The sequence below is a fragment of the Fistularia commersonii genome, chromosome 13, assembly GCF_037954325.1.
Source record: "Fistularia commersonii isolate RoL2024-O1a breed Wild chromosome 13, RoL_Fcom_v1.0, whole genome shotgun sequence".
Lineage (NCBI taxonomy): Eukaryota > Metazoa > Chordata > Actinopteri > Syngnathiformes > Fistulariidae > Fistularia > Fistularia commersonii.
In genome coordinates, this window is record NC_141296.1 from 14,820,478 (window position 1) to 14,845,943 (window position 25,466).

The 25,466-nt window shown below is 39.9% G+C and overlaps 2 protein-coding genes across 3 annotated transcripts; one reads left to right on the top strand and one right to left on the bottom strand.

The window, feature by feature from the left end:
* Nucleotides 1-799: 799 nt before the first annotated feature.
* tstd2 (thiosulfate sulfurtransferase like domain containing 2) lies at nucleotides 800-9,401 on the bottom strand. Of its 2 annotated transcripts, none has more exons than XM_086158310.1 (9): nucleotides 9,086-9,401; nucleotides 8,531-8,820; nucleotides 7,437-7,545; nucleotides 7,220-7,339; nucleotides 5,117-5,222; nucleotides 4,319-4,434; nucleotides 4,027-4,185; nucleotides 3,267-3,405; nucleotides 800-1,294 (listed from the first exon to the last, which is right to left on the bottom strand). In XM_086158310.1, the coding sequence occupies exons 1-9, from the start codon at nucleotides 9,218-9,220 to the stop codon at nucleotides 1,071-1,073; spliced, it is 1,398 nt and encodes a 465-aa protein (XP_086014436.1). In that variant the 5' UTR covers nucleotides 9,221-9,401; the 3' UTR covers nucleotides 800-1,070. The 2 variants fall into 2 exon arrangements, with proteins under 2 accessions (XP_086014436.1, XP_086014437.1); XM_086158311.1 differs by having other exon boundaries at nucleotides 3,263-3,405.
* A 20-nt stretch (nucleotides 9,402-9,421) lies between these two features.
* ncbp1 (nuclear cap binding protein subunit 1) lies at nucleotides 9,422-25,186 on the top strand. Its single transcript, XM_086158306.1, has 23 exons — nucleotides 9,422-9,641; nucleotides 10,598-10,686; nucleotides 11,032-11,132; nucleotides 11,589-11,745; nucleotides 11,838-11,945; nucleotides 14,304-14,425; nucleotides 14,629-14,698; nucleotides 15,253-15,468; nucleotides 16,385-16,482; nucleotides 16,564-16,627; nucleotides 16,726-16,836; nucleotides 17,569-17,633; nucleotides 17,702-17,764; nucleotides 17,839-17,913; nucleotides 18,557-18,660; nucleotides 18,891-19,010; nucleotides 20,551-20,653; nucleotides 21,187-21,280; nucleotides 21,385-21,488; nucleotides 22,121-22,238; nucleotides 22,804-22,944; nucleotides 23,424-23,537; nucleotides 24,628-25,186. The coding sequence occupies exons 1-23, from the start codon at nucleotides 9,608-9,610 to the stop codon at nucleotides 24,739-24,741; spliced, it is 2,385 nt and encodes a 794-aa protein (XP_086014432.1). The 5' UTR covers nucleotides 9,422-9,607; the 3' UTR covers nucleotides 24,742-25,186.
* The last annotated feature ends 280 nt before the right edge of the window (nucleotides 25,187-25,466 follow it).

Sequence of the window (25,466 nt, forward strand, 5' to 3'; positions counted from 1 at the left end):
CTGGAACCTCCGATCCGGGGATGTTGAAGCTTTACGGAGTCCTTAACACGGTCCGATCGCGCTCCCTAGTGGACTTCCTGCAAACTTGCTGATTTCTGTTATACTGTACTTGCAAAAAATGCCTGCATGATGTAGAGCTGATTTCTGTCAAACCACCACACGTTTCTTTAATGTCAACATTTACGAGACGAAACTTTACTGGTACTCGTACTAAGTAGTGGTACATAAAATTGAGCTCTGAATTTTTTTCAGAGCTTGGGACATTTTCTCATGAACTGATGTTACCTTTAAACATCAGCATAATACAATTAGAAAGAAATTGACCCCTCACCTGCAAATAAAAGAATCCTCCAAAAGTTCAATGTTAATATAAACAAAAAAGTAATCATGTTTGGGAAAAAGAAGTTTCTAAATTTCATAGTCATGTCTATTGATGTTCTAAGTCCTCCAGGTCACAGTTAATCCTTGTCAAATCTTATTGTTGTGGCTGGACTTGATTTCCTCTATTGGAGACACTTCACCTAATATCTGAGAGGCGTCTTCAGCTCTAGTAAGCCGTAAGGAGTTTTCAGTATATAACAGCTGGGACTGAGGGCTGGTCTAAGTTTAGATGCCTTGTTAGGGAAATGTCATAGTAATTGGTTGTATTTTTGGCAACCTACAGTGACACCATTTCCTGGTGCAGGTGATCTTACAGGTCTCTTCCTATTTCATATATTTAACTCTCATTTTAGATTAGTTCGGATGTAGCATAACCATCATTATGTCATAAAAAAAAAACAAGTGCAAATTAATAAATAGTTCTCATGATTTAATTATTTTCACAACAGTGACTTTCCTACAACAAAATCCAGGTTTTCATATAAAAACAGACAGCTCTTTTTTTCTTTGTTTTCCTGAAAAACCTCAAGAGCTTGATAATATAATGCGAAAACCAAGCATATTTCCCTTCCATAAAAGATTTAAATTTTTCTTTTTTTCGTAATACAGGACACAAAAAAAACCTTTCCTTGATAATGTGAAAACACCTCAGACTTGCATTCAGCTCTAGCTGGACAGTTTTTGTGATGTTACACGTCCTGGGGGATTCTAGGCCGGCTGTCCGTGCACTCACACTCCTCCTTGGGCCGTGGGGCCTCGACAGTGGAGGATGGCGGTTCTTTGGCTTGACAGGTGGGGCAGCAAGCGGTGTGCCCGTCCAGTCTGCAGCCAGAGCATGACAGAACTAGCTGGCAGCAGGAGTGGGTTGTGCAAAGCTGATATTGGTCCCAGGGGCGTTGGCAGTACCGGCAGTCTGAGGGGACACAGGAGGGTTTTTGCATCATCTACCACTCTGGAAACAGCGGAGTTTCCATCTGACACTTTAGTAAGAATCATTTTACACAAACAAACCTGGACTGGAAAAGACAGGAGGTGATATAAACATAATTGTTTCAAAATCACAGTATAACTCCAAGAGTAAATTGTCAATTAGTACAATGAAAAAACAATTCTTTCCTTTTGGCTTTTCCCCTCTAGGGCTGCCACAGCAAAACAGCCTTCTCCATCTAACCCAATGCTCCATATCCTCTTCTTTCACACCAACTAACTTAATAAAAAATAAATTAAAAAAAAAAAAAAAAAAAAATCTAAATATGGTAATGAGCATTACATTTGCCAAAAATAACCTGATTTCCTTTTCAAAATTAACAAATACAAAGTATCAATAAAATGGAATATAATTACCGATACCTAAATGGTGGAAAGAAACTACTTTACCTGGGCGGATGTGGCAAGGCCTGCAGCACATCATGGACTACAAGTCCACCACCAGCATCGGCATCGCCACAGACAGGATTGCCGGACAACCTCAACATCTTCTACACCCGCTTCGAGAACCCCAACCACAACACAGAGATGAGTCACACACATGATGGGACCAGCGACACCCCCTCCTCTCTTCCAACAGTATCATCACACCAGGTACGCCGAGTGCTGAGAAGGATCAATACCCGCAAGGCAGCCGAACAACATCCCGTTGTGGGCCCTCAAAGCTTGTGCCAATGAGCTGGCTGATGTTCTCACCGCCATCTTCAACCTCTCCCTCATCCCCACCTGCTTCAAGAACACAAGAATCATCCCCCTCCCCAAGAAGAGCCCACCCACCTGCCTGAAGGACTGCAGGCCAGGAGCACGCACTCCACTTCGACAGTGGTGCTGGCCCACATTCAGAGCGACATCCCAGAAACCCTAGACCCCCTGCAATTCGAATACCGGCCCAACAGGTCCACCTCAGACGCCATAGCCGCCACCCTCCACTACTCCCTCTCCGACCTAGAAAACACCATCACTGGTCCTACATCAGGAATCTCTTCGTGGACTTGAGCTCCGTATTCAACACAGTCATAGCCCATAAGCTCACAAACAAAATGTCCAGCCTTGGCCTGCATCCCACCCTCTGTGACTGGCAGATCCCATTCTGTCAGGATAGGTAACAGGACCTAAGTCGGCATCATCATGAACATAGGCACTCTTCAGGGATGTGTTCTCAACCCATCCTCTACATCCTGTTCACCCACGACTGTGTCGCCTCCCATGAAGACAACGTCATCCTGAAGTTTGCAGAAAATACCGCATAGGACGCGTCACCAGTGGAGATGAAAATGTCTTATAGCACTGCCACTATTCTCTTGCAATGTTCATATTCCCCCACAAAGAGAATACAAGGAATAGGTTAGATAGAGGACGTTTCTATACTTCAGCAACTCTTGAGGGCAGAAGCCGAAAGACAAAGAAGAAAATATGAAATTAGACCATTTACCACAAAAAGCAATGGCAAGCTGTGTAAAACTGAATAAATATTATCAAGAAACATCAGTTTCGGGATGCTGAGTGAGACTAATTCTATCTGAAATGCTAAGGAGTTTTAATCCAGAGGAGGTAAATAAATCTGCATAAAATCAAAGTGGACCTGTAACATCACAATCATCAGGAATTTGGAAAACAAGAAGAAAATCTAAAATATTATAAACACACACAATAATTATAAGCCTTTCAAATTCTGAAATGTGTGTATTGTTTCACACAGTATTGTGCAACACCATTTTGGATGTTGAAATGTACATCTTGTCACTACACATACTTTATATTTGCACAATGAAATGACTGATGTATTTAAAAGTAGAAGCAATATTTTGCCTGTCCCAAAATATTCAGTTAAAATCTGTCAAAAGAAGGGATATCCATTTTCTGGTGCTTTGAAGTTTTGGGGAGCAGTTCTCACCCACCTGAGATGATGTCATCATTGGATGAGATGGCAAAGCGGTCATCGAAAACGAAGAGCTTCCCCCGGTAGAAGCCATCGGGAAACTGTTCTAAGTACTTATGGATCCCCCCCTTCAGCTGGTAGACCTCCTTACACACTTGCTATATGGTGTGTGTGTGTGAGAGAGAGAGAGAGAAGAGGGGGAAAATATGGTCAGAAATGTCAGCAATATTCTGAATGAAATATAATGATGTTCAGGGGGCTGCTCACTGCAAATTAAAAAACATTTCTTAGCTCAACTGTACATATTTCTATTAAAATTCTACAATTTATGGAGGTGCACTGTGATTGAGAGAAAATGGTTCCACAAAGAACTGTTAACAATAAACCACATACATGTATACACAGTGTACACGTGTGTGCGTGTGTGAACATGGACTGAATTGTGTGTGCATGTGTGAACATGGACTGAATTGTTACTTTATTATGTAATCTGGAAATGTCAGAGGGAAAGCAAAATCATACATGGAAATCCTTGTTATTCTGGAAGTCATTCAATTTCCTCCAGGATTAATAAAGTATTTCTGAACCTGATTCTGATTAATTTTAAAAAATGAGAAAAACACAGTATATGCTATACTGTGTTACTGCGTTAGCACAGTATATAGAGGTTATAAAATGTCCAGCAATATTCATGGAACATTGGACAATACTGGGAATCCTCCTTTAACAATAAGTTAAAAGTGTGATTCTTGGACTTAAAACCACAGATCTCTACTGACCTTTGACCGGAGGTAGGCGGAGCCTCGCTCACAGCGAATCCCCCCGGTGCAGTACATGAGGACCTTCTTGTCCCTGAAGAGTTCCAAGTTCTGGTCCACGTAGTCAGGGAAGTAGCTGAATTTCCGGATGTTGGGGGCCAGACACTGAGTAAACTGACCCTGGTGAGGATGGGGGCACAATAAGTCTAGTGAGTGACCATGTATGTGCAGGTGTCATTCACCTCCACAAGATTTTAAGTCATAGCTGGTAAAAAAATAAATAAATAAAAATTAATCGCACTGCTTTACATACAATTTTGCTCTCATAGAAGTTGCGGCAGTCCAGCAGGATGGTGTTGCTGCACACATCTTCTCTGGCCACAAGGGCCTCCACCTCCCGGTGAAACTCCTCCGGCTCCAGATGAATTCCTGCAAGGCAGTGTGCACACACAATTTATAATCGAGTTTTGGGGGTAAGAAGTAATCCTCACTGTGCTTGAGTTCAGTTGAGTGGCAACAAGAAGAATACAAAGCTTTAACATAATAAATCGACTGTATTCAGCCTCTGTCTTGTTAAGTCAGCTGAAGTCCATTCAAATAATTATTTTCAATGTCTACTTCCCACCTTGCATTCAGAAGTGATAAAGCAGGAATTCTTTTTCTATCTAAGGAAGTAGAAAAAGGGTGTTATTAACTCATCATCGTTTTGATAATTTTCTTGTTATCAGACCCCTTTTTTAAGCTTGACTTTTTCACAGGGGAACCCTGTCCAGTGATTCAAATCATTGTTTCACAAGGTGAAACCTTTGACTGAGGTAGTCTACTAAATCCAATGGGCGACCATTGGTTGTGCTTAACTAACCAGCAGCAGGCCTGTAACTATGTCCCTGTAGCAACTTCGAGAACAGAAACATCTGTTGTCTCGTCTTACAATTGTGATACAACCATTACTAGAAAAGGGTTAATGGAGAAAAAATGTGTCCTGGGCTACATGAGTTCAAGAAAGTGCCAAAAAAGACACTTTGGGTCAATATCCAATAGATAACTGCATCACCTGCTGTGACCCGATTGCCGCCTCACTCCAGGTAATAGTATATCGATGGACTGATACCTGCCAGCCTGTAAGAGATGACGTCCGGATCCAACCCCATTGGAACAATCTCTTTGTAGACCCCCACTCTAAGGTCAGTGAAACACTCCATACCACCATCACTGGTCTGACACACACACACACACACAGACTTTTATGAAATGCCCAAGATCACAAAATACACTTTGTCTTGGTGTTTAAACTATAGAACTCAAGGTCAAGGTTTAAGTTGGAAACATTTTCAATCATATCTAATTGAATAATGGAATACATGTGAAATAACACAATTCAAACTACCTGCTGGACATTATTAGTTCTATTCTGATCATATTTTTCTTATTATGGTCATAAAAAAACTTAGCAGACCCCAATAATATGCCCATCTTTCTTCTTCAACCGGTCATTGTAATTTAAGCTCTTTCCAGACTATTTTGCACAATTAATTCACATTCATATATAGTTCAGAGGGGAGAGGCAGGGGGTGAGGAGGCTGTGATTAGTGGTGTGCTTTTTATTGTTCAGATCTCTCTATTCTAAAAAAAAAAATTAAATTAGAAAATATGTATGACCATAAAGTATGACCAGGGTTTTTGCAGCATCAGCTAATATAGTTAAATGCGTTTTAATGCCACATTAAACAAATTTAATGCCCCTGTGCAACTGCATATGTTTACTAATAAAAAAGGTCAATCATTTACATCTGAAATAAATTTCGCACATCAGCTGATATAGGATCAGGAATGAGTATCAGAGGAACAGCACATGGTCAGAGAAGCCAGACTGAGATGGTTCGGTCACATACAGAGGAGGGATAGTGAAAATATCGGTAAACGGAAGCTGGAAATGAAGCTGCCAGGCAGGAGGTCTCGAGGAAGACCAAAGAGAACATTTATGGATGTAGTGAGAGAGGATATGAAGGTAATTGGTGTGAGAGAGGAGGATACAGAGAATTGGGTTGGAGAAGGTTGATTTGCTGTGGCGACCCCTGAAGGGGGGGGTAGAGAAGAAGAAGAAGAAGAAGAAGAACATATATATGCATATATGGCCTTCTCAGTTACAATGAAACAAAAGAATCACATGGGTTTAACTGCGAGTATGATTATTACTATTTCTTAGTCTTCTCCTTTATGAGAACACCTCAACATGCTCTGACCTGGTCACACAGTACTCTCTGGCAGTTTGTTCAGTTATGTTGCAGATCTCCACTTCCTTTGAGAAATTAATTATTTTCTTAAGCATGATGCAAGTCCAAATGTTATAATATAGCTTGTTTTGTCCTTGCCACATGTAAAAGATTCAGCAATATCAAAGTAGGTAAAATTGCCTGGAAAATGCTGCACTGCAGCGTTCAGACACCAGAGCACCGCACAGCCGGTCACTGGTCCTCCCGCCTGTTGTGGCTGCTGGAGGCGGTCACTGCTAGAGGCGGTCACTGTAGCAGTCGTGGTGGTCAGAGCAGCAGCAGCAGCTGCTGCTGTGTTGGCAATTGGAGCAGTTGCTTTGTTGGTCCCGGCCAAAAAAAAATCCGCCACAGTCAACTGCTGCCTGACTTTTTTAAACTTATGACCATTGATTGCATATGCGATTTAACAGTGTTGATGCCAATTGTACAAAGTTTAAAAGATTTTTGCAAATGATACAAAACGCCTCACCCAGTTTTCTGTCAATGGGCTTTAGCCAGCATTGAAACAGGTCTTCATCCAACCACTTTTGTTGAAAATGACACTATCCCATTTTCCCAACACAACACTATGCTCTCTTCTTTCGCCATGCTCAAAGTTCGATGTTGTAACTTTGCGCGACATCAGAACAGCGGCCATTAACAATAGCCAATTAAAGGGTTGTACCTGTCAATCACCGCTGATCATGACACTATTCCAATCAAAATGATTACATTTTTATAGTCTAATCAAAATAAATTATGAATAAAAATCCCTCTAGACACTGAATTTGATGCTTTTTAATGCTATTTAAGGCCCAATTTGTTCCAAAATCTATTTAATGACTTTTAATGCTTTTTAATGATCTGCAGAATCCCTGACATCTAATTGCAGGTGATTGTTTTTCACTGGGATGCTACACATCTGTATTTTCCTTTCTTGGCAATATAAAAATATAACTGACCTTAAAATCTTCTCTGTTCATCCTGAACAGAGGATGCGAACACATGGCAGTGATATAAAGGTTGGTAGACACCTTTGTACCCCCAACTGTTCCGTTGATTCCTTCCGTAGCCACCCTCACCTGGAGGAGGTCACGTGATGTGATGTGACATGACATGAATTGATTACACAATTGCAATTGCATATTTTAAAATCGATTTAGGTGGCGATACGATTACCTTGCCAGTTAGACGCAGCCTCTCACACAGAGCTCTTTGCCATGTGCAAATGACCTGTGGCATCTCTACGTGGCAATAGTGGTAGTACAACAGAACCTGCCCGGGGCCTCTGAAAAACAATAGGAGTTTTACAAGACTTAACAACTGTATTTCTTTACAACCATACTTTGGATTAAGAAGGGCTGGGCTATCTATCTAGCTTTTGCGTGTGTGAGCAGCCGGGGCAGGACACACAGACAGACACAGACACACACACAAGTACCCCAATTAATCCTTGAATACGGTAAATCCCACAAAAGGGAAAAGTAACAGCAATTACACCGCCAATGGGTTTTCATAACAACTAAGTTTACTCTGTACATTAAGATACAGATTCATCTATTGATATTTGTTGTAGTTTTTTTGCCCATTAGCAATTTCATTTGAATGGTTTCCAAAACCATTGGGGGAGGCGTGACACAGGCGGTAAAGAAGTTGTCTTGGAACCAAACATTCTTGGTTCGATTCCCAGCTCCTCCTAGTGTATCGAAGTGTTGTTTACCAAGACACTGAATCCCTAACTGCTCTCCTGGTGCTGCTGGACAGCATGCATGCTGCTCATAGTTCATACATGATGGGTTAATTGCAAAGAATGAATTTCCCCACGGGGATTGGTAAAGGGTAAATTAATTAAAAAAAAAAAAAAACTTTTATTTTTTTGTTAAATAAACAAAATATAATAAGATTATCATGAAGAAAATTTGAGAAATAATACATTAATACCGATGTCGAATTAATTTAAAAATTAATTTGGTATTTTGTGAATGCATTATCAACAAGTTCTATATACTGTAGTTGCCAGAGAATGAGCTAATCATCAAAGATGTTTTCATTTTCTAAATCATAAATATCAATCATTTGATTATTGATCTTGAAATGTTTGTAAAAAATGGAAGAATAATAAAAATTTGGTACTTTTTTTCCAAGAAAAAACAATCATCTGGTATCCAGTGTTTAGAGGAAACTTGACTAATTATATTCTTATTTTTTATTTCCTAGAAACTCCGCGAGCTCATAGGAAACATATTCCTATATAGTCAATATTTAACACCTACTTCTCTAGCTGCTCCTTCGAGATGTGGCTGGTATCTGGTATCCAGGCGGAGACGTCAGCCGGATCAGCGTCTTGGCCCCCCAGCTGCCACCCCTCAGCTCTTTCCTCCAGTTCTCTCACCAGGCGCTCGTAAGCCACCTGAGCAAGAAGCTGTACTTTGGCGTTGTGAGCCCTGGCAACATGCTTGTGAACAGAGGCATGATCCCGAAAGGTCTGCTCACAGCAGCCCCATGTTGGGGCTCCACCTTCCTGACATGCCATCATCTTGGATGCCACAAAGGCAGCAAATGACTGGAGTGGGTGCAAGAATGAGGAGCTTTTAAATGTTGAAGTGAATTTCTTTCTTTGAAAGAAAAGCTACAGAAAAGGTGTGTAGAAACAAACAACATAGATGTTTACAATGTTTATGTCACAAGATTTTTGAAACTGATAAGCTGACAAATTCTATTTAGCTATAGAAATCATATTCTAAGTAATTTGAAGGTCTTTTGTAGGCAATGTATTCTTCAACTGCAACTTCTAGTGGATTTTGTAGTAGTTTTATGTTTTCTCTTACCTTCCTCCTGCAGAGGCTGTAACACTTTCTCTGTGAGGCGGAAAGTTGTCTCTCCTGCTTGAACCCATCAGTCGACGAAGATTCCTCTTCCCAGTCAACGAACTCCGAGCAGGGTAGTTTCTCCTCAGATGTCATGTTTCTGGCAGCTCGTTGAGGCTATAGCGACGTTAGCCACTGGTGCTGAAGCTACTGCCTCGAATCGGAATTTTGGCATGCGAAAATTTCAAATTTCGTACTTGAACTGTCAAGACCAAAACAGTATAATGTACCACTACATATTGCAAGATCCGCTGCACAGGTTTCAACTGAGAAGGTCGGACAGGAAAAGAATCCGCACACTTTCCGGTTAACCGCGACCTAACCCGGAAGTGCATCACTTGAATCAGACCGCTATTTGTTAATTCCGTACCGACGGCCAGGTTGAATTGTGTTTCAAGCTTACTGGGGGCGACAACTTGTTTTCTTTTGTGTTAAATTTTGTGTTTTTCTACTTGTTGTCATACGAGTGAAGCGTTGCAAAACATGTCGAGGAGACGGCACAGCGACGAGAATGACGGTACGAGCGCACTGCATGTGTAATTTCGACGTTTCGGCTAATGGGAGGTCGCTAGCTAGCCCGATCTAGAGGAGCCGTTAATCTTATTTCAAATGCATGCTCACTCGTCGAACAATTTTCAAGTGGCATTATGAAGTTCCTACGATTTAGAACACGCAAACCGATGATAATAATGACAACATGCTAAATATTGGTCTCGCAATTGTTGTAAAGCAAGAAAATTTAACGAAGTGTCCAATCACGTTAATGTTAGCTGTCGTGCTAGCACAAACACATCGATGGCCCCAGCTGTATTTTAAACAAAGTCAGCATGATGCGGTTGAAAAGCATAACTTGTGCTCAGTCACAAAACATATTTTATTTCACACTTCAGGTTTCCCGTTTTGCAAAAAGTTAGCTCAGTTAAAGAGCAATCAAAACCAACAAGAATTGAATGTCTTTCAAGAGGAGACTCTTGGAATAGAAGTGAAGTGTCTTAAAGAGAAAAAAAAAGTCTAGTCCGCAAAAGATCTCAAAACGAGGTGCGAATTACTAACTTTGCAGTGGTTAAGTCTCCTCAAAGACTTGTGTTTCAAATGAGCTTTGGTAGTAGCCAGGCCATGTTAGTGTTTTCCTTTTTTAATTAACAGCGTTTCCAACTGTATCAGTCCTTAATGAAATCATTCAAGAAGTAATAAACTTCATCTTCATATACGACAGGGGATTTTTGTTTCACGTAACCCTTCTAATGTGATTAGTTTCAACATCCTTATATTCAAAGGGTTCTGGGCAGATGATGGAGGAACAAACATTTTATTACGGTTTTGTAAATAACTTTCTTTGCTGTTCCGCAATTTTATCCCGAAAATTTTGTAATTAAATGATGGAGAAAGTTTCGTGTGGGATTTGTTATTATGGTGTACCCTCCACTTTTTTTGTTGCCAAAAATAACCTTTCATCCCGGGCCTCACTTCTAGGGGGTCAACCTCACAAAAGGAGGAGAACATCAGAGCCCATTGAGATTGAGGATCGTCTGGAGTCGTTAATATGTCGTGTTGGTGAGAAGGTGAGGAGCTCATACAGTACAATGAAGACAGATACTGGATGAGGTAAAGCAGTATAAGGCAATTTCAATTCAATTTTCATGGAGAGCTTCACAAGGGTTGTTCTGTGTAAATGCTTTTTTTTATTATGATCTGATTGTTCCCTATTGTGTTTTAATTTTTTAAATCACTGTTTTTTTTTTTATATTGGTTAATTTTTTTTAAAATTTGCTGCCTCACTTACTTGAAAAAAACAAACGATTCCATCAAAAAACTTAAAATCAATTTAGAATTTACTTTTAGAAGAATTTTAAAGGGCAAAATGTTAAGTTTTTCAAATATGTGCATGCATTTTTGTGTTGCTTTAGAGCACATCATCCCTGGAGAGTAACCTGGAGGGCTTGGCAGGCGTGTTGGAGGCCGACCTACCCAACTACAAAAACAAAATCCTTCGAATTTTATGCGCTGTGTAAGTTCTTAAACATCGGAGCCACTGTTTGGTACTCCCATGGTCAATAAGAGTATCCAACTGCTAACAGACTATACCCTGTAACCCTGTCAAAAATTGTTGAAAAAAACATATATGGGTGTGTTTGTTTGATGGGTTAGCCTGTTTGTTGACTGGTTCTCTATTTGGGTTTGTCTTTAATGAATATTTTATGAAGGTGATTTTTGACAGCATTCATACCTCTTCCACTCCCATGCTAAATCCTCTGTTGCTGTTGGGTGCAAAGTGACAATTATAATGAGTCATATTGTGTCATATCTGTAATGATCTGGCTATAATGGATGCTCTTTTGTAACCCACCTACTTAGAATTTATGCCCTTATGCCCCAATACTTTGGAAGAAACACATGACGGACATCAACTTGCTGTTCTTCTGAATAGATGGCCATTGACATTTGGGTTGTCCTATGTTGGCAGGGCCCGTCTCCTGCCTGAGAAGCTGACGGTGTACACAACTCTGGTTGGCCTTCTCAATGCCAGGAACTACAACTTTGGCGGCGAGTTTGTGGAGGCAATGATCCGACAGCTGAAAGAGACTTTGAAAAACAATCTGTACAGTGAAGCTGTTTACTTGGTAAATTGACACTAGGACTGTCGCTCCCAGTGCCACTGTTCTCTTGCCTTCTCCTTCCTGGTTTGACATCTTGTCTGGTGTGTTTGTCACAGGTGCGCTTTTTGTCTGACTTGGTTAACTGCCATGTGATCGCTGCCCCCTCCATGGTGGCCATGTTTGAAAATTTTGTCAGTGTTACCCAAGAGGAGGACGTACCACAGGTGGGTGGGAGGACAACTGAATCCATTTTATTTTGAATTCAGCTGTCACTGCTACAGTGAGTCAGGGTTAAGTTTCAGCATCCTCACTGCACATTTTTTAAATTAATGTATATTGGAATAGGTCTTATACTCAAAGTTTATGACCATGTTCTGTCAGGATTCACCAAATTTGTTGCTGATTTGCCCAACGTTTGCTTATGTTTTCATAGCACTTTAAGCCAGTTTGTGGATTTTTGGAAAATCATTTTTTTTCCTGAGTTTATGTGATTTCTGGCTCAAAGATTTTTTTCTTCTTAGGTAAAGGTAATAAGGTAATTTCTGGCTGACTCATCTTTTATTTTGAATTGTCTTGTACCCTTTCCTGACATAGGTTATTTTTCTTGCTTTTTCATGTTTGATATTTTCTCACTTTGAAAAGTGAACTGAAAGCCCACTCATTCCAGAGATTTTTTTCCCTTTGACATTTTCATCCTTGTGATGAATGCAGCCTCGCACTGGCTTGGTTGAGGCCTGTGTTCAGAAGCAGAGATAGAAGAAGAGAGGCAAGAGTGTGGGACTGAGAGTAGGAAATAGATGAAGGGATGTAGTATATCCCCAAAGGTGAGAGTGATAATTAGTGCATTAGGACTTCAATAGACATGTTGGTGTAGGCAATTGAAGTGATCAAGAACTGATAGGCAGGTCTAGTGTTCAGGATAGGAACACATAGGGACAGTTGGTGTCTGACTTTTTCCAAAAAAGGTGAGAGTGATAATTAGTGCATTAGGACTTCAATAGACATGTTGGTGTAGGCAATTGAAGTGATCAAGAACTGATAGGCAGGTCTAGTGTTCAGGATAGGAACACATAGGGACTGTTGGTGTCTGACTTTTTCCAAAAAAAGGCAGAAAAGGGGTTTATGGTGGACCACAAGGTCGCAGAGGTTAGTAAAGGTGAAGTGAGATGGGCATTGAAGAGGATGAAGTAAGGCAGTTGGTTCCATTATTAAACAGGATTTGAGATAGTGAGAAGATGCTTGAAAAATTGAGAAGTGTGGTGGTGTCCATCACAAAGGAAAGAGTGGTCGAAACTAGACTGAAAGCAGAAGTCAGTATTTGTGATCAGCAGTATGGTTTCATGCCAAGAAAACATACTGCAGATGCGGTATTTGCTCTAAGAATGCTGGTAGAGAAGTGCAGAGAAGGTAAGAGGCTGCTTTGTGCTTTTGTAGACCTAGAAAAAGCATATGACCGGATGCCAAGAGAGGAACTATGGTATTCTATGAGGAAATCTGGAGTGGCAGAGGAGCATGTTAGACTGGTGCAGGACATGTATGCTAGATGTGAGACAATGGTGAGGTGTGCTGTAGGTGTAACAGAGAAGTTCACAGGGGAGTTGGGAATTCATCAAGAATCTGCTCTGAGCCCCTTCTTGTTTGTAGTGGTGATGGACAGGCTGACAGATGAGGTGAGACAGGAATCTCCATGGACCATGATGTATGCAGATGACATTGTGATCTGTAGTGAGAGCAGGTAGCATCAAGAGACGTAGAGGTATGCTCTGGAAAGGAGAGCATTGAACGTTAGTCACAGCAAGACAGAACATATGTGCCTGAATGAGAGGAACCTGGATGGAATGGTGAGGCTGCAGGGAGTGGACATAAAGAAGTTTGAGGATTTGAAGTAGTTAGGGTCAACAGTCCAAAGCAATGGAGAGTGTGGAAAAGAGGTAAAGAAACGGGTTCAACCAGGGTGTAATGAGGGGGGAGAAAAGTGTCGGGTGCTATGCGATAGGAGACTAACGGCCAGAATGAAAGAAAAGGTGTACAAGACAGTGGTGAGACAAGCGATGCTTATGGTCTAGAAACAGTGACACTGAAGAAAAGACAGGAGGTAGAGCTGGAGGTCGCAGAGATGAAGATGTTGAGGTTCTCTCTGGGAGTGATGCGGATGGATAGGATCAAGTCCTTCAGAGGGACAGCACATGTTCGATGATCTGGAGAGAAGGTCAGAGAAGCCAGGCTGAGATGGTTCTGTCATGCACAGAGGAGAGATAGTGAATATATTGGTAGAGGGATGCTGGTATTGGAGCTGCCAAGCAGGAGGCCTGGAGGAAGATCAAAGAAGATTTATGGACGTAGTGTGAGAGAGGATGATACAGAGAATAGAGCTAGATGGAGGTTGATTCGCTGTGGTGACCCCTGAAGGTAACAGCAGAAAGGAAAATAAGGAAATATTGTATTTTATGACACCATTGTATAAATTCAAAACAAAAAAAAAAAAAGAATATTGGATCATTGTGGAAAGACACCATGAGTTTGGACTGGTCAACATCACAGAGCAGGGAGGTATCTGATGGTGGTTCTGATGATATTTCCAGGTGCGGTCAGACTGGTTTGTGTATGTAGTTCTCTCCAGTCTGCCATGGGTCGGGAAGGAGCTTTATGAGAAGAAGGACGTGGAAATGGACCGACTACTCAGCCAAATCGAAGGCTATCTCAAGTGAGGCGTCAGCCTAGATTTTAGAGTATTTATCAAATTGGTTCTTTTAATTGAAATATATCCATCTTTGTTATGTTTTGAAAAAGTGGATTTAACCTACTGCCAAAGCTATATTATATATTTTTTGTGTTGCATCTCTCACAGCATCCTCATGCATTTCTTTTCTTTCTTTCTTTTTTTTTTTTAATTCTCTACATCTCCAGGCGCAGGGTGAAGACGCATGTCCCCATGCTGCAGGTGTGGACAGCAGAGAAGCCCCACCCGCAGGAGGAGGTGAGATTGTCCGCCTCCATCAGCACCGTTTTTGTTCAAGAAAAACAGTATTTTGCAAAAAAAGGCAATTGATATTTCCTGAATCCAGATGTTGATAAATATTTTTAAGATAGTTGTTTTGGATTTTTGGATCTTTTAATTTCGGATTCACTCTTCATTTATCTAATGCTGCCGTAACTTCGCTCAACTGTCTTTGAAATCATTGGTGAAATGAGAAATCATAATCATTTGTGATTTAAAAATTCTTAGAATTTTAGAATAAAAATTAAAAGAAAATGAGTGAGCAGTTTAAAGGAAAGGATCAGGAAAGCACCACATTTTAAGGTGCTGCTTCCTGGAGATACAAATTTAAATAGCTAATGTTGTGAGATTTGTTTTATGTGAATTAATTTTGTAGAATTCTTTTGATAATACTCAACTGCAGCTGCTCTGATGCTCTCCCAGGGAATTTGTGTTGTCTTTATTGATGCATCAGAGTGTGTGTTCGGTCGTATGGCAAGAGGAGTTTCCACGGACACTGTAATGATGTGTCCTATCTCTGTCTGCCTCTCTAGTACCTGGACTGCCTCTGGGCTCAGATTCAGAAGCTAAAGAAGGACCGCTGGCAGGAGCGGCACATTCTTCGTCCCTACATCGCCTTCGACAGCGTGCTGTGCGAAGCCCTGCAACACAACCTTCCACCCTTTACTCCCCCAGGCCACATGCCTGACGCCCAGTACCCCATGCCCCATGTCATCTTCCGCATGTTCGACTATACTGATGCCCCAGAGGTATGTCAGGGAGGAGGGTCATGCTCTTATTCACTCAGATTTATTTAAAAACAATAAACTAAATTAAATATGAAGGCCAAGGTGTGTCATAGAGCCAGGTGGCCTTGCTGTACTTAAAAATGTATATAGCCTGCAAAATGTATCAGGAAACTGAAAAATTGATATCAGTATCGACTGAATGACATTCAAGGCACAAGGCGTAAGTTTCCCAGTTTGGATAGGCTGTGGCTGACCTCAAGATTGTATTTTTTGTTCAATCTGAATTCCTGAAAATTTCAGCAAAGAGCAAATCTGTTTTGATGATCTATTGATTCTCATCCTGAAACTACAGGAAAATGTATCCACTTAAAAAAGTGGATAAATGACTTGACTTGCTTAGACTGACCTACGAATAAATGAAATCGAATGTCCTAAAGATTTTAATAATATCTCAAATTATCCATCAAGGATTGAATATAACCAGAATCAACCTTCTCCATCATAGCCTATTCTCTGTATCCTCCTCTCTCACAACAACTAACTTTATATCCTCTCTCACTTTGTCCATAAATCTTTTCTTTGGTCTTCCTCTAGACCTTCTGCCTGGCATTACATACCTGACCTGTTTTTTGTTTGTCCAATCAAGCGTCATCATATGGTTTGCATTAAGTATGGCAACAAAGTTTCCATGTGAATGAATGAGTAGCACGAAACCCAAAGTCAAATGGACACGTTTGGTGACAGTGTCAATAAAAACACTCCCACAAGCATTTATGGGTGGATATGGATACAGCTAACCCGATGTCGAAAAGAGACTGCTGATTATTGTGTGTGTGTTTAGACCAGATAGCAGCCACATTCCAACTATTACTGTGATAACATTTTTAGGTTTCTTCATGTCTTCAAATTAACCAATGTATTCCATCTTTGCCTCCAGGGTCCCGTCATGCCTGGCAGCCATTCTGTCGAAAGGTTCGTCATTGAGGAAAACCTGCACTGCATCATTAAGACTCACTGGAAAGAGAGGAAAACATGGTGAGGGGCAAATCACAACTTTTCCAAAGCCTGGATGTGCTATTTGATAATTTAGACTAACTCAGATTTATTTTTCTCTAGTGCTGCTCAGTTACTAAGCTACCCAGGGAAAAACAAGATTCCTCTCAACTATCATATTGTGGAGGTAGCTGTATTTTCCCATATCATAGAAGAGAAAAATGGCAAAATATCACAGATAATAAGTACTTTAAAGATTTTTTTTCACCCTTTCTCTGTTCCCAGGTTATTTTTGGAGAGCTGTTCAGGTTGCCAATCCCACCCCACATTGATGTAATGTACACCACTCTGCTCATTGAACTCTGCAAACTGCAACCGGGTTCTTTGCCGCAAGTTGTATCCTGATAATGTCAGAAAACTGCTGTCTGGAACTGAAAGCTGTGTAGAGCTTTAAACGGTTTTTGGTTTTTGATGATGATGTTATTATTAGTATTAGTTAGAGTTAGAGCCCTTTTTTTATGATTTAACCATTTGAGGTTAATTGTTTGTTTTATAAAGAATAACAAATACAGAAGATATGTCCTGTCAAATTGGATTGAATTTTAAGCTGATATTTTTATTTAAAGTAGACCTTCGTGGAGCAAAAGTTAAGTTGACAGTTCATTTATTACTGGGCTATTTTTGATTGGACTATTTAACTTTTTGAAAGTGTTCATGCCAGACTCTCATTATTTTTTTATTTTTTTATTTTGTTCTTGATGTCTCTCTGACTTTATTCAGATCAGTTTGTTGATTTCAAAATATTTCAAAACCTGTGCAGTTGTGCTCAATGGGCCCTGTATGTTTAACACTTGCATTTTTGTAATGTTAAGGTTTTGTTATAGCATTCCAAGCTATATTTAAGAAAATATTACATGCAAATTCCTTGCGGTAATATCCTTCTTTTCAAAGATTTTATTTTGTTGCAAATTCCTTTCTTAGCTTTTCATGGTATTATTTCTGATTTTGAATGAAGTATAAAGTGCTAGACTTCTTTTGTTAGGCCAGCTACAGTCTTAAGCATATTTTAAAGTTTGTAATAGGGACGCTGAAGTCGAACAGTATTTGTCTTCAACACCTGGTCACCAGTTGGCTCAGGCCACAGAGATGCTGTACATGAGACTAGACACCATGAACACCACCTGCATTGACAGGTAAGGTTGCAACAGCACCAGCTGATTGTTTGATCGAACTTCCTGTCTGATGCCCTCCATGTTTATAGACTCATCAACTGGTTTTCCCATCACCTAAGCAACTTTCAATTTCGGTGGAGCTGGGATGACTGGTGAGTGATTCACACCAGTATCTGTGTTTGTGCGTGTCTGAGATAATCTTTAATAGTTTGTGTTTTGTGCGAAGGGCCGACTGCCTGACGGTGGACCTAGAGAAGCCGAAGCCCAAGTTTGTCAAAGAGGTTCTGGAGAAATGCATGAGGTGCAGATGAGTGCTTCCCTGGTTTTAAACTGAGGTGGAGGTTTGAGCGTGAAAGTCAAATCCGGCTGTTGACAGGCCCCATTATGCCAGATATTGATTGCTGGGTTGGACCCAGGAGACGGTCCAGGTCTGTGTCACAACTGATCTGACCTTTTGAAATTCATCATTCTTTGACTCATTCAAAAAAATTCTTTGAGATCCTCTCTGGGTCATTTTTCATTTTCACAGACTTATTTTTTCATTTCATTTTTGAGGTAGTGTCTGGCTGTTTTCAAAGAAATGATTGATCAACTTCAAACACTTGTTTTTATGGGTTATCATGAATTATTCTAATTTTTTGATAATTTTCTCCGATGGCTATCTTTACGCAATGCACGTATTTAGTTGTGATGCACCACAAATTGTTCAAAAGGTGAAGTTATGCATTAACTTTTGTTTTAATTAATAATCATGCAGTTTAATAATTGCAATGACTCCATATTTGTTTGGGTGTATTTACTGTGAGTTTAAAACACACTAAAATATTCTCACTGTTTGAATAATGGCTTTCCTCTCCCTGTGTTGAATTTCCACTTTATTGATTGTTTTTCTTTCCCCCTCATTTTTAAATCCCATTTTCTGAATGTGTTTGGTGTCCCTGCAGGCTCTCGTACCACCAGAGGATAGTAGACATCGTCCCGCCCACGTTCTCTGCATTGATCCCTGCAGAACCCATCTTTGTCTACAAATACACAGAAGAGGCTGCCTGTAAGCAGACTCAGCATCTTGTGTTTGCAGGAGTAAACTTTGTGTGTTATTCTCTACCGGTGTCACAAATACCAATAACTGAGAAATATCAATCTGATAAAGAACACAAACACTACCTAAATAAAAGCACAGCAACTACTTTTGTCACAGTGCCTGGTGGCGGAGGGATGGGGGGGGCAGCTGTTATTTTGTTGGAAATTCTTATCTTACAGTCTTTGTCCCTCTTGTAGCTCTACCGGCTTACCCTGTTGCCATCACCGTTGGCAATGCCATCAAGAACCGGGCGTCCAACGAAGAGATCCTGACTATCTTGAAGGAGGTGCCCAACCCCAACCAGGAGGATGATGACGGTTAGTCCATTTTTTTTCCAGGCTTCTTTCTCCTCTGGATTTTTTTCTTTCGATTTGGATACTGTTCAATATTAATAACAACTGCCTATGCCAGATCCCTTGCTTTGAGATGTGCATTTTCTCATAAGATCCTGCAGAAAAAGCATAAAATACAGTTGAATAAAAATGCAATTGGTCATTGGGTAGTGAGCGTTACGAGACAGGCAGGGGAACATCAGTTCTACCAGAGATACATAAGGAGACTTATTGACTGGGACGATGGAAAGCAAATACTTATTGGAAGGCATCTCAAAAGAAAAACATCAGGACAGTTCAACCTACAGGTGGAAAAGCTCTACACCTATACCAGCAGCATGAAAAATTTGCAATATAGTTCCATGAGCATAAATTGAAATACTTAAAAGGAGGACAAGAATTCAAGATGGAAGTCCCATAGTTGTGTATCAAAGAGGTGGACAAAAACCAGAAGCCACAGCTTTACGTCAATGTTCTTTTTGACAAGGTTCCTGCTAACCATGTACTTTTTGCCAGTTAAAACATTTGTTGTAAAGCAAGTATAATTCAGATTTCTATAGTGGTTGCAGACACACCTTTTACATTTTGTACAATTCCAGTTTGTACAATTCCTTTACATCATCCTTTGTTAAAGGACTCTTAATGGGAAAGTGATATCCATCAATATACCCAATTACTAGAGGGAAGTTCCCAGAGTAATGGGAACTGTGCCTTGTTGGCGGTCTGATCAACAGCATCAGGGAATTTGATGTGATCCTTCATCAGTTCACATATTGCTTTCTAGACTTGGTACAGTTTATTCAAATATTGTCACACAAATCCGCTGTTTCACAATGAAAGGTTCACGTGTCAAAAACCTCAAGGTGAAATGTACTTCTCAGGAATGGGGTAAAGGGGTTCCCCTCACTGAGTAAAATGAGGTACACAGAAGAGTTCATTTGCATTGTCTTTGTATACAGTTACGAAAGTTAATATAATTCAGCGGTTTACTTCTGTTAATTGACTAATCTCTCAGGTCTTGGTAGTTGTCTTTCAGCATCATTGATATAAACCTCAAGTCAGGTTTAATTTATGCTGCCAATCAGACTTGAATTCAGATGTAATTTTCCATCAAGATACGAGATTATTTGCTGTTTGGCTGTGGCCCAGTTGATAGAACAGGCATCTCCAACTGAAAGGATAGCAATTCGATTCCTGGCAATACAAATGAATGGGCTCGTTAGTGCCTTGCATGGCAGCTCCGCCACCATCGGTGTGTCTGTGAAAACGTAAAGCATTTAGAAACTGAAAATTGTGGATGAGCCAGACCATAGAGTCTATTTACCATATAATTCTAGACTGGAACAACCCTGAGACTAATTCTATCCATGTCTGAGGAACCCATTCAGCAATTCCCTGTTAAAACTATCTGAACGTGTACTTCATCCTTGAATGGAGAAACAAGACCCATGAATCTTCACCCTAACCTTTCTTTCTATCTTTTCCTCCTCTCCTATTTTCCTCTCCCTTCCTCATCTCCCTCCAGATGAAGGGGAGACTTTCAACCCCCTGAAGGTTGATGTCTTTCTGCAGACTCTCCTTCACCTGGCAGCCAAATCCTTCAGCCACTCCTTCAGTGCCCTCGGGAAGTAAGTGCCCAGCGGGGGGGGGTGAGGGGCCTGATGTCTCTCTTGGATGCTTCAGCAACGAGCGCATCCCAAAGGAATTTTTCTAGGTTTTTTAAAAGCATTTTCTAATTTTTGAATGTTTTTTTTTTCCCCAGTGCTTTGTGTTACTTGTAGAACATTTTTCTTTCTTTCAAACATTAAAATTATTTTCATGCTGAATTTCAAGGTTAAGTCCCATTTAAACTATATCTCTAAATTATTAATCCGTGTCAAGTGTGCAATATTCCCTCTAGTTTATTGAGCCTCCTTATAAACTTCATCCCTTTAAGGGTTTTTAAAGCCATTTGGTGACATTTTTATTGCCAAATGGCCAAAAACCAAGAATGGACATGGTTATTATCACATGTCATGAACAACTTCACATTAACATCTAAAAGAGGATTTGTTTTCTCACAGTCATGAATAAAGCCATGTGAATATTAAAGAATTGCCTCAGTGTAAATGAATCCGTCAGATGGGCCAGCCTAACTGTTCGGATTGTTCTCTCCTCTCAGGTTCCACGAGATCCTGAAGGTCCTGACCGAGAGTGATGAGGGGAAGCTGCACATCTTGAAGGTGGTGTACGAGGTGTGGAAGAATCACCCGCAGGTACAAACGATAGAATCCTTTCCAAGTCAGAAGGAGAGGAGGGCGGCTTCTTTGACATTCCCTGAAAAATGCAATGTTGATTTTGTTTATATCACATTTTCTAGATGATCGCCGTTTTAGTGGACAAGTTAATACGCACCCAGATTGTGGATTGTGCTGCCGTGGCCAACTGGCTCTTCTCTCAGGACATGGCCCATGAGTTCACCAGGTGGGATACCCATGGCATGCCATTAGCTATTTCTGATGGCTATACCCGCCCCTCCCAGTGTTTCTAGCCTACACTATGCAGTCTCACACACAAACAAACATGTGCCTTTCAAATTATTTTCTTTTTAGTACTTTGACTTTATATTTTGCAGTTTTAGAGAATATTTAATAGATATCTTATTTTGGGATTTTTATAAAATGTATCTAGTTTCGGGTTATTTCTTTCTTCTTTTTTCCAAATACATTTTTCTGGTAATTTCTTACCAATTGTTCGTTATATTTCTTTATAAAGGATATTTGAGATGATTTTAGGTAAGTCCTTGTTTAGAAGTCTTTGAATCTTATTTTCTTTCTTAACAGGCGTGTTAGGTCTTTTTTAGGACATTTTTCAAAGCTGTTGACCATGTGAATTGTCACTTTGCAATTTGTTGCTGTTAATGAAGCCTTGCTAAGACAGACAATTACAATTTTCACATTACAAAAGAAAAGAACAACTGCTAGATAAACAGACATTCATAATCATACAATTTTTAATTTTTTATGACAGTAAAGGTTTTTCAATCTTGAAAGTAATAACTGATTAATTTCATAACCTCTGTGGGATTACATCACGGGCTGGTTTTTCTCCTGCAGACTTTTCATTTGGGAAATTCTGCACTCCACGATCCGCAAGATGAATAAACACGTCCAAAAGATCCAGAAGGAGCTGGAGGAGGCCAAGGACAAGCTGGAGAAACAGCAGCACAAGAGGGTAAGGTTGTCGTGGAGACAGGTGGTCAGTAGCAGGAGGCTAGTGGGCTAAAGCATCTCTCCAGTTGGGATAAAAGTAGGAATGGCTGAAATTTTTTACTGAAGATACAGTTTCATCGGTTTATGGTACTTTTCATTGATACCAATACTTTTTGCTCCCCTCAAGGGATTTTTTTTAAACTTTATTTCAAGTGTGTTAAGAAATAATCATAAAAGTCAACAACAAAAATAATTGAAAGAAGTATTACTTGGATAAAATGAAATAAATCAATAAGTAAATAAGATAAAAATAAATCTTTTTAACATTATAATGGCAATAGAACGGTATAGTCAATTGTCGAAATTCCTGCAAGAAATTAATGTCAAACACGATTGTTCTTGCACTCCTGAACACGTCACTGCAGAGGAGATGATAGACACTTTGGTCGGTCTTTTAAATACTACAAAAGACACTCAAACACACTGTGTGTCTCACATCAGTAAAATCATACTTGGTCATTTGTCAGCCAATTGGTTAAAGAACGTGTATGCGTGTATGCGTTCGTGGGCGCATATGTATTGTACAGAGGGACAGCGGTGACGATGAGGAAATGGAGAAGAACAGCGAGGATGAGGATGGTCAGCTGGAGGAGCAAATCGAGAGGTTACAGGAGAAGGTGGAGGCAGCTCAGAGCGAACAGAAGAACCTTTTCCTCGTCATATTCCAGGTACTGCTTTCAAATTCAAATTTGTGTGTGAGAGAGAGAAAATCTATATTTATGTAAGAGAAATCTATATTTTAATGTAATAACTCTTTAGCTTTCAATTTATAATTTTGCCAGAAATTCCTCATGCTTGAATTTCACCGAGGAGGAAAAAAGTAATTTGGAGCTGAATAATATTCATTAAATTTACTGAATGTAATTTTCACGACATTGTTCTTTTTGCGAAAAAAAAGAAAGTTTATTTTTGTTTTCACTCGCTGATGGTGCTATGTTTTTCAAGGGAGACCAGTCAATTCCCACTATTTCATTTTTGTCATTATTTTTAAATCCCATTGATTATTGGTTGGAACAGCAGAGCTATTTTGGGGGGAAATACCTGCGGCAGAGCGTTCCTCATTGTCACCGAGAGGAAACCCAGTCAAATAGCTCTATGGTCCTGGAACATTTGCAGGGGAAGAGTAATGTGTGATTCCCTGTGCTAGCGCTTTATCATGCTGCTGACGGAGCACCTGGTCCGCTGCGAGACTGGCAGTGTGGACATCAGCACGCCATGGTACAAGAACTGCATTGAGCGGCTGCAGCAGATCTTCCTCATGGTGAGATACACATATATATACACACAGACATTTATTACATACATTGTGTTCTGTATGTATACACTCAGAGATTTTATATATAAATACAGATAGGGATACAAATAGACATGCATAATGTGGATATAAACACAAAGATAGACATGTACAAGATCCATGCAAACAGTCATACAGACAGATGCATCTAGACACATAATATTTTATAAACACACAATTATGTGTGTATATATTTATATTAGGGCTATCAGAATAGCCATTACAGGCAATTAGGGCTGTCAGAACATGGCAATACAGATTAATTCATTTGCGGCATTAATTGGATTAGGAAATGATTTGCAGAAGATGGATGGATGAAAATTTAAACAGTGCACAATGATTTAAAATGCCACAATTTCACTCAGCAACTTGGTCCTCCAACCCTTTTTAGCGGCAAAATGAACTTGATCAAGATTGCTGACTCTAAATGACATGTTGTTCCTCTTTCTGAAAGTTTGAGTACAAAAAAAAGGTGGGACAGTTGATCAGCATAAAGAAGTTGTCACACTGTGGAAAAGAGTCTTAGTTTTCATAAAGCTTAAAGTCCAACATCATCACAAAGCAGACAGTCAGGCAATACCATGCAAATACTTCATTGAACATGACTCCCTGCTTGCACCAAACCTTACAGACCACATGGGCATCAGATAATGTAAATGATTTGGTCTGTCTCAGCAGCTGTTTAACAGAGGACCACATTTAAGTGGATTTGTTTGATTAAAAAGAATAGAAAAAAAATGTGGCTGGTATGTACAGTATGGATATATGGTGTTGTCTGTGTTTATTTAAATACCTAAATAATAGTCAATGACTATTAATCGTGATTACTTTAAATGAATCCTCATTGGCTATGTGATCAATCTGATTTGAACAAAAAATGTAATCACTTGGCTGCCCTGATTTGTATACACACAATTACAATGTGTGCACAAACGCACAGCACATACTGTTAGTAGATTCTAGGGTTGTAACTTAGACCAGAAATGTCAAGTTCAAAAAACAGCTTATTTTCACAAGTTTGACTACCTTTCAATGAAACATGTCAACACCCCCCCAGCATCATGTGACCATCCAGCAGTACATGGGGACCCTGGAGAACCTGCTGTTCACTGCCGAACTGGACCACCATATCCTGGCCGTCTATCAGCAGTTCTGCGCCCTTCAGCTCTAAAACACTTAGACATACACGCAAACTAACACACACATTTAAAAACACCAGCTCTTGCATCAAGAATTTCCTTTAGATCTTTTTTTTTTTTTTTTATTGACCTTTTTTGTGGCGGTGGGTGCCACTGGACATGTTGAGACGGGCGGCAGAGCAAAAGCAGGTTTTTTTCTCATAGGAATTCCATCAGAGTCTGGTTGTTCATTCGCTGTAGTTTTTTTTATTTTTTTTAGACTGATTTTATTTTTATTATTATTTTTTTTTTACATGTTTTTTGTGGTTCCACTGATGATACGGTCTTTTTAAATTTTTCCCGGATGTGAATATAAGGGAGTAAGATTTCAGGTTTTTCAGCACCTGACTGATTCTAAAATCAAGAGACCCCTCTTCTTTTTTATATTTGTTTTATGTGGGTGGAAAAACAAAAGTGATTAAAAGTCTGTGCAGAGTCCTTAATCCTCCTGCTGGTTTGTATTAAACCCTGCTCTTCATCACAACCTTGTCCGGTCTGACATCTAAATCTCAGTGAAACCAATTAAAAACGTTGCTGTTCTTTCTTTTTATTATTTTAATTCTGACCCTGGAATCATGAAACCCCGCTTCATGGAGTAAATAATTTAACTGCGCTGTTCCATATGACCACCATGGAGCATAATAGTGTGATTTACAAGAGTGAGCAAATGACCTGAGATGCTACAATTTTTTTTTCTCATCTTTTGAAGATCCTGAGG

Bases quoted from the DNA above. Each gene is read 5' to 3' on its own strand.
- tstd2 (XM_086158310.1), bottom strand. From the start codon at position 9,220: ATGACATCTGAGGAGAAACTACCCTGCTCGGAGTTCGTTGACTGGGAA. The intron at 5,223-7,219 runs GTCAGTTATATT...TGTGTGTGTCAG, and splicing joins TGAACAGAGAAGATTTTAAG to ACCAGTGATGGTGGTATGGA. The intron at 1,295-3,266 runs GTGGGTGAGAAC...GTGTCCCCTCAG, and splicing joins CAATGATGACATCATCTCAG to ACTGCCGGTACTGCCAACGC.
- ncbp1 (XM_086158306.1), top strand. From the start codon at position 9,608: ATGTCGAGGAGACGGCACAGCGACGAGAATGACG. The intron at 14,699-15,252 runs GTGAGATTGTCC...CTGCCTCTCTAG, and splicing joins AGCCCCACCCGCAGGAGGAG to TACCTGGACTGCCTCTGGGC. The intron at 22,239-22,803 runs GTAAGGTTGTCG...TGTATTGTACAG, and splicing joins AGAAACAGCAGCACAAGAGG to AGGGACAGCGGTGACGATGA.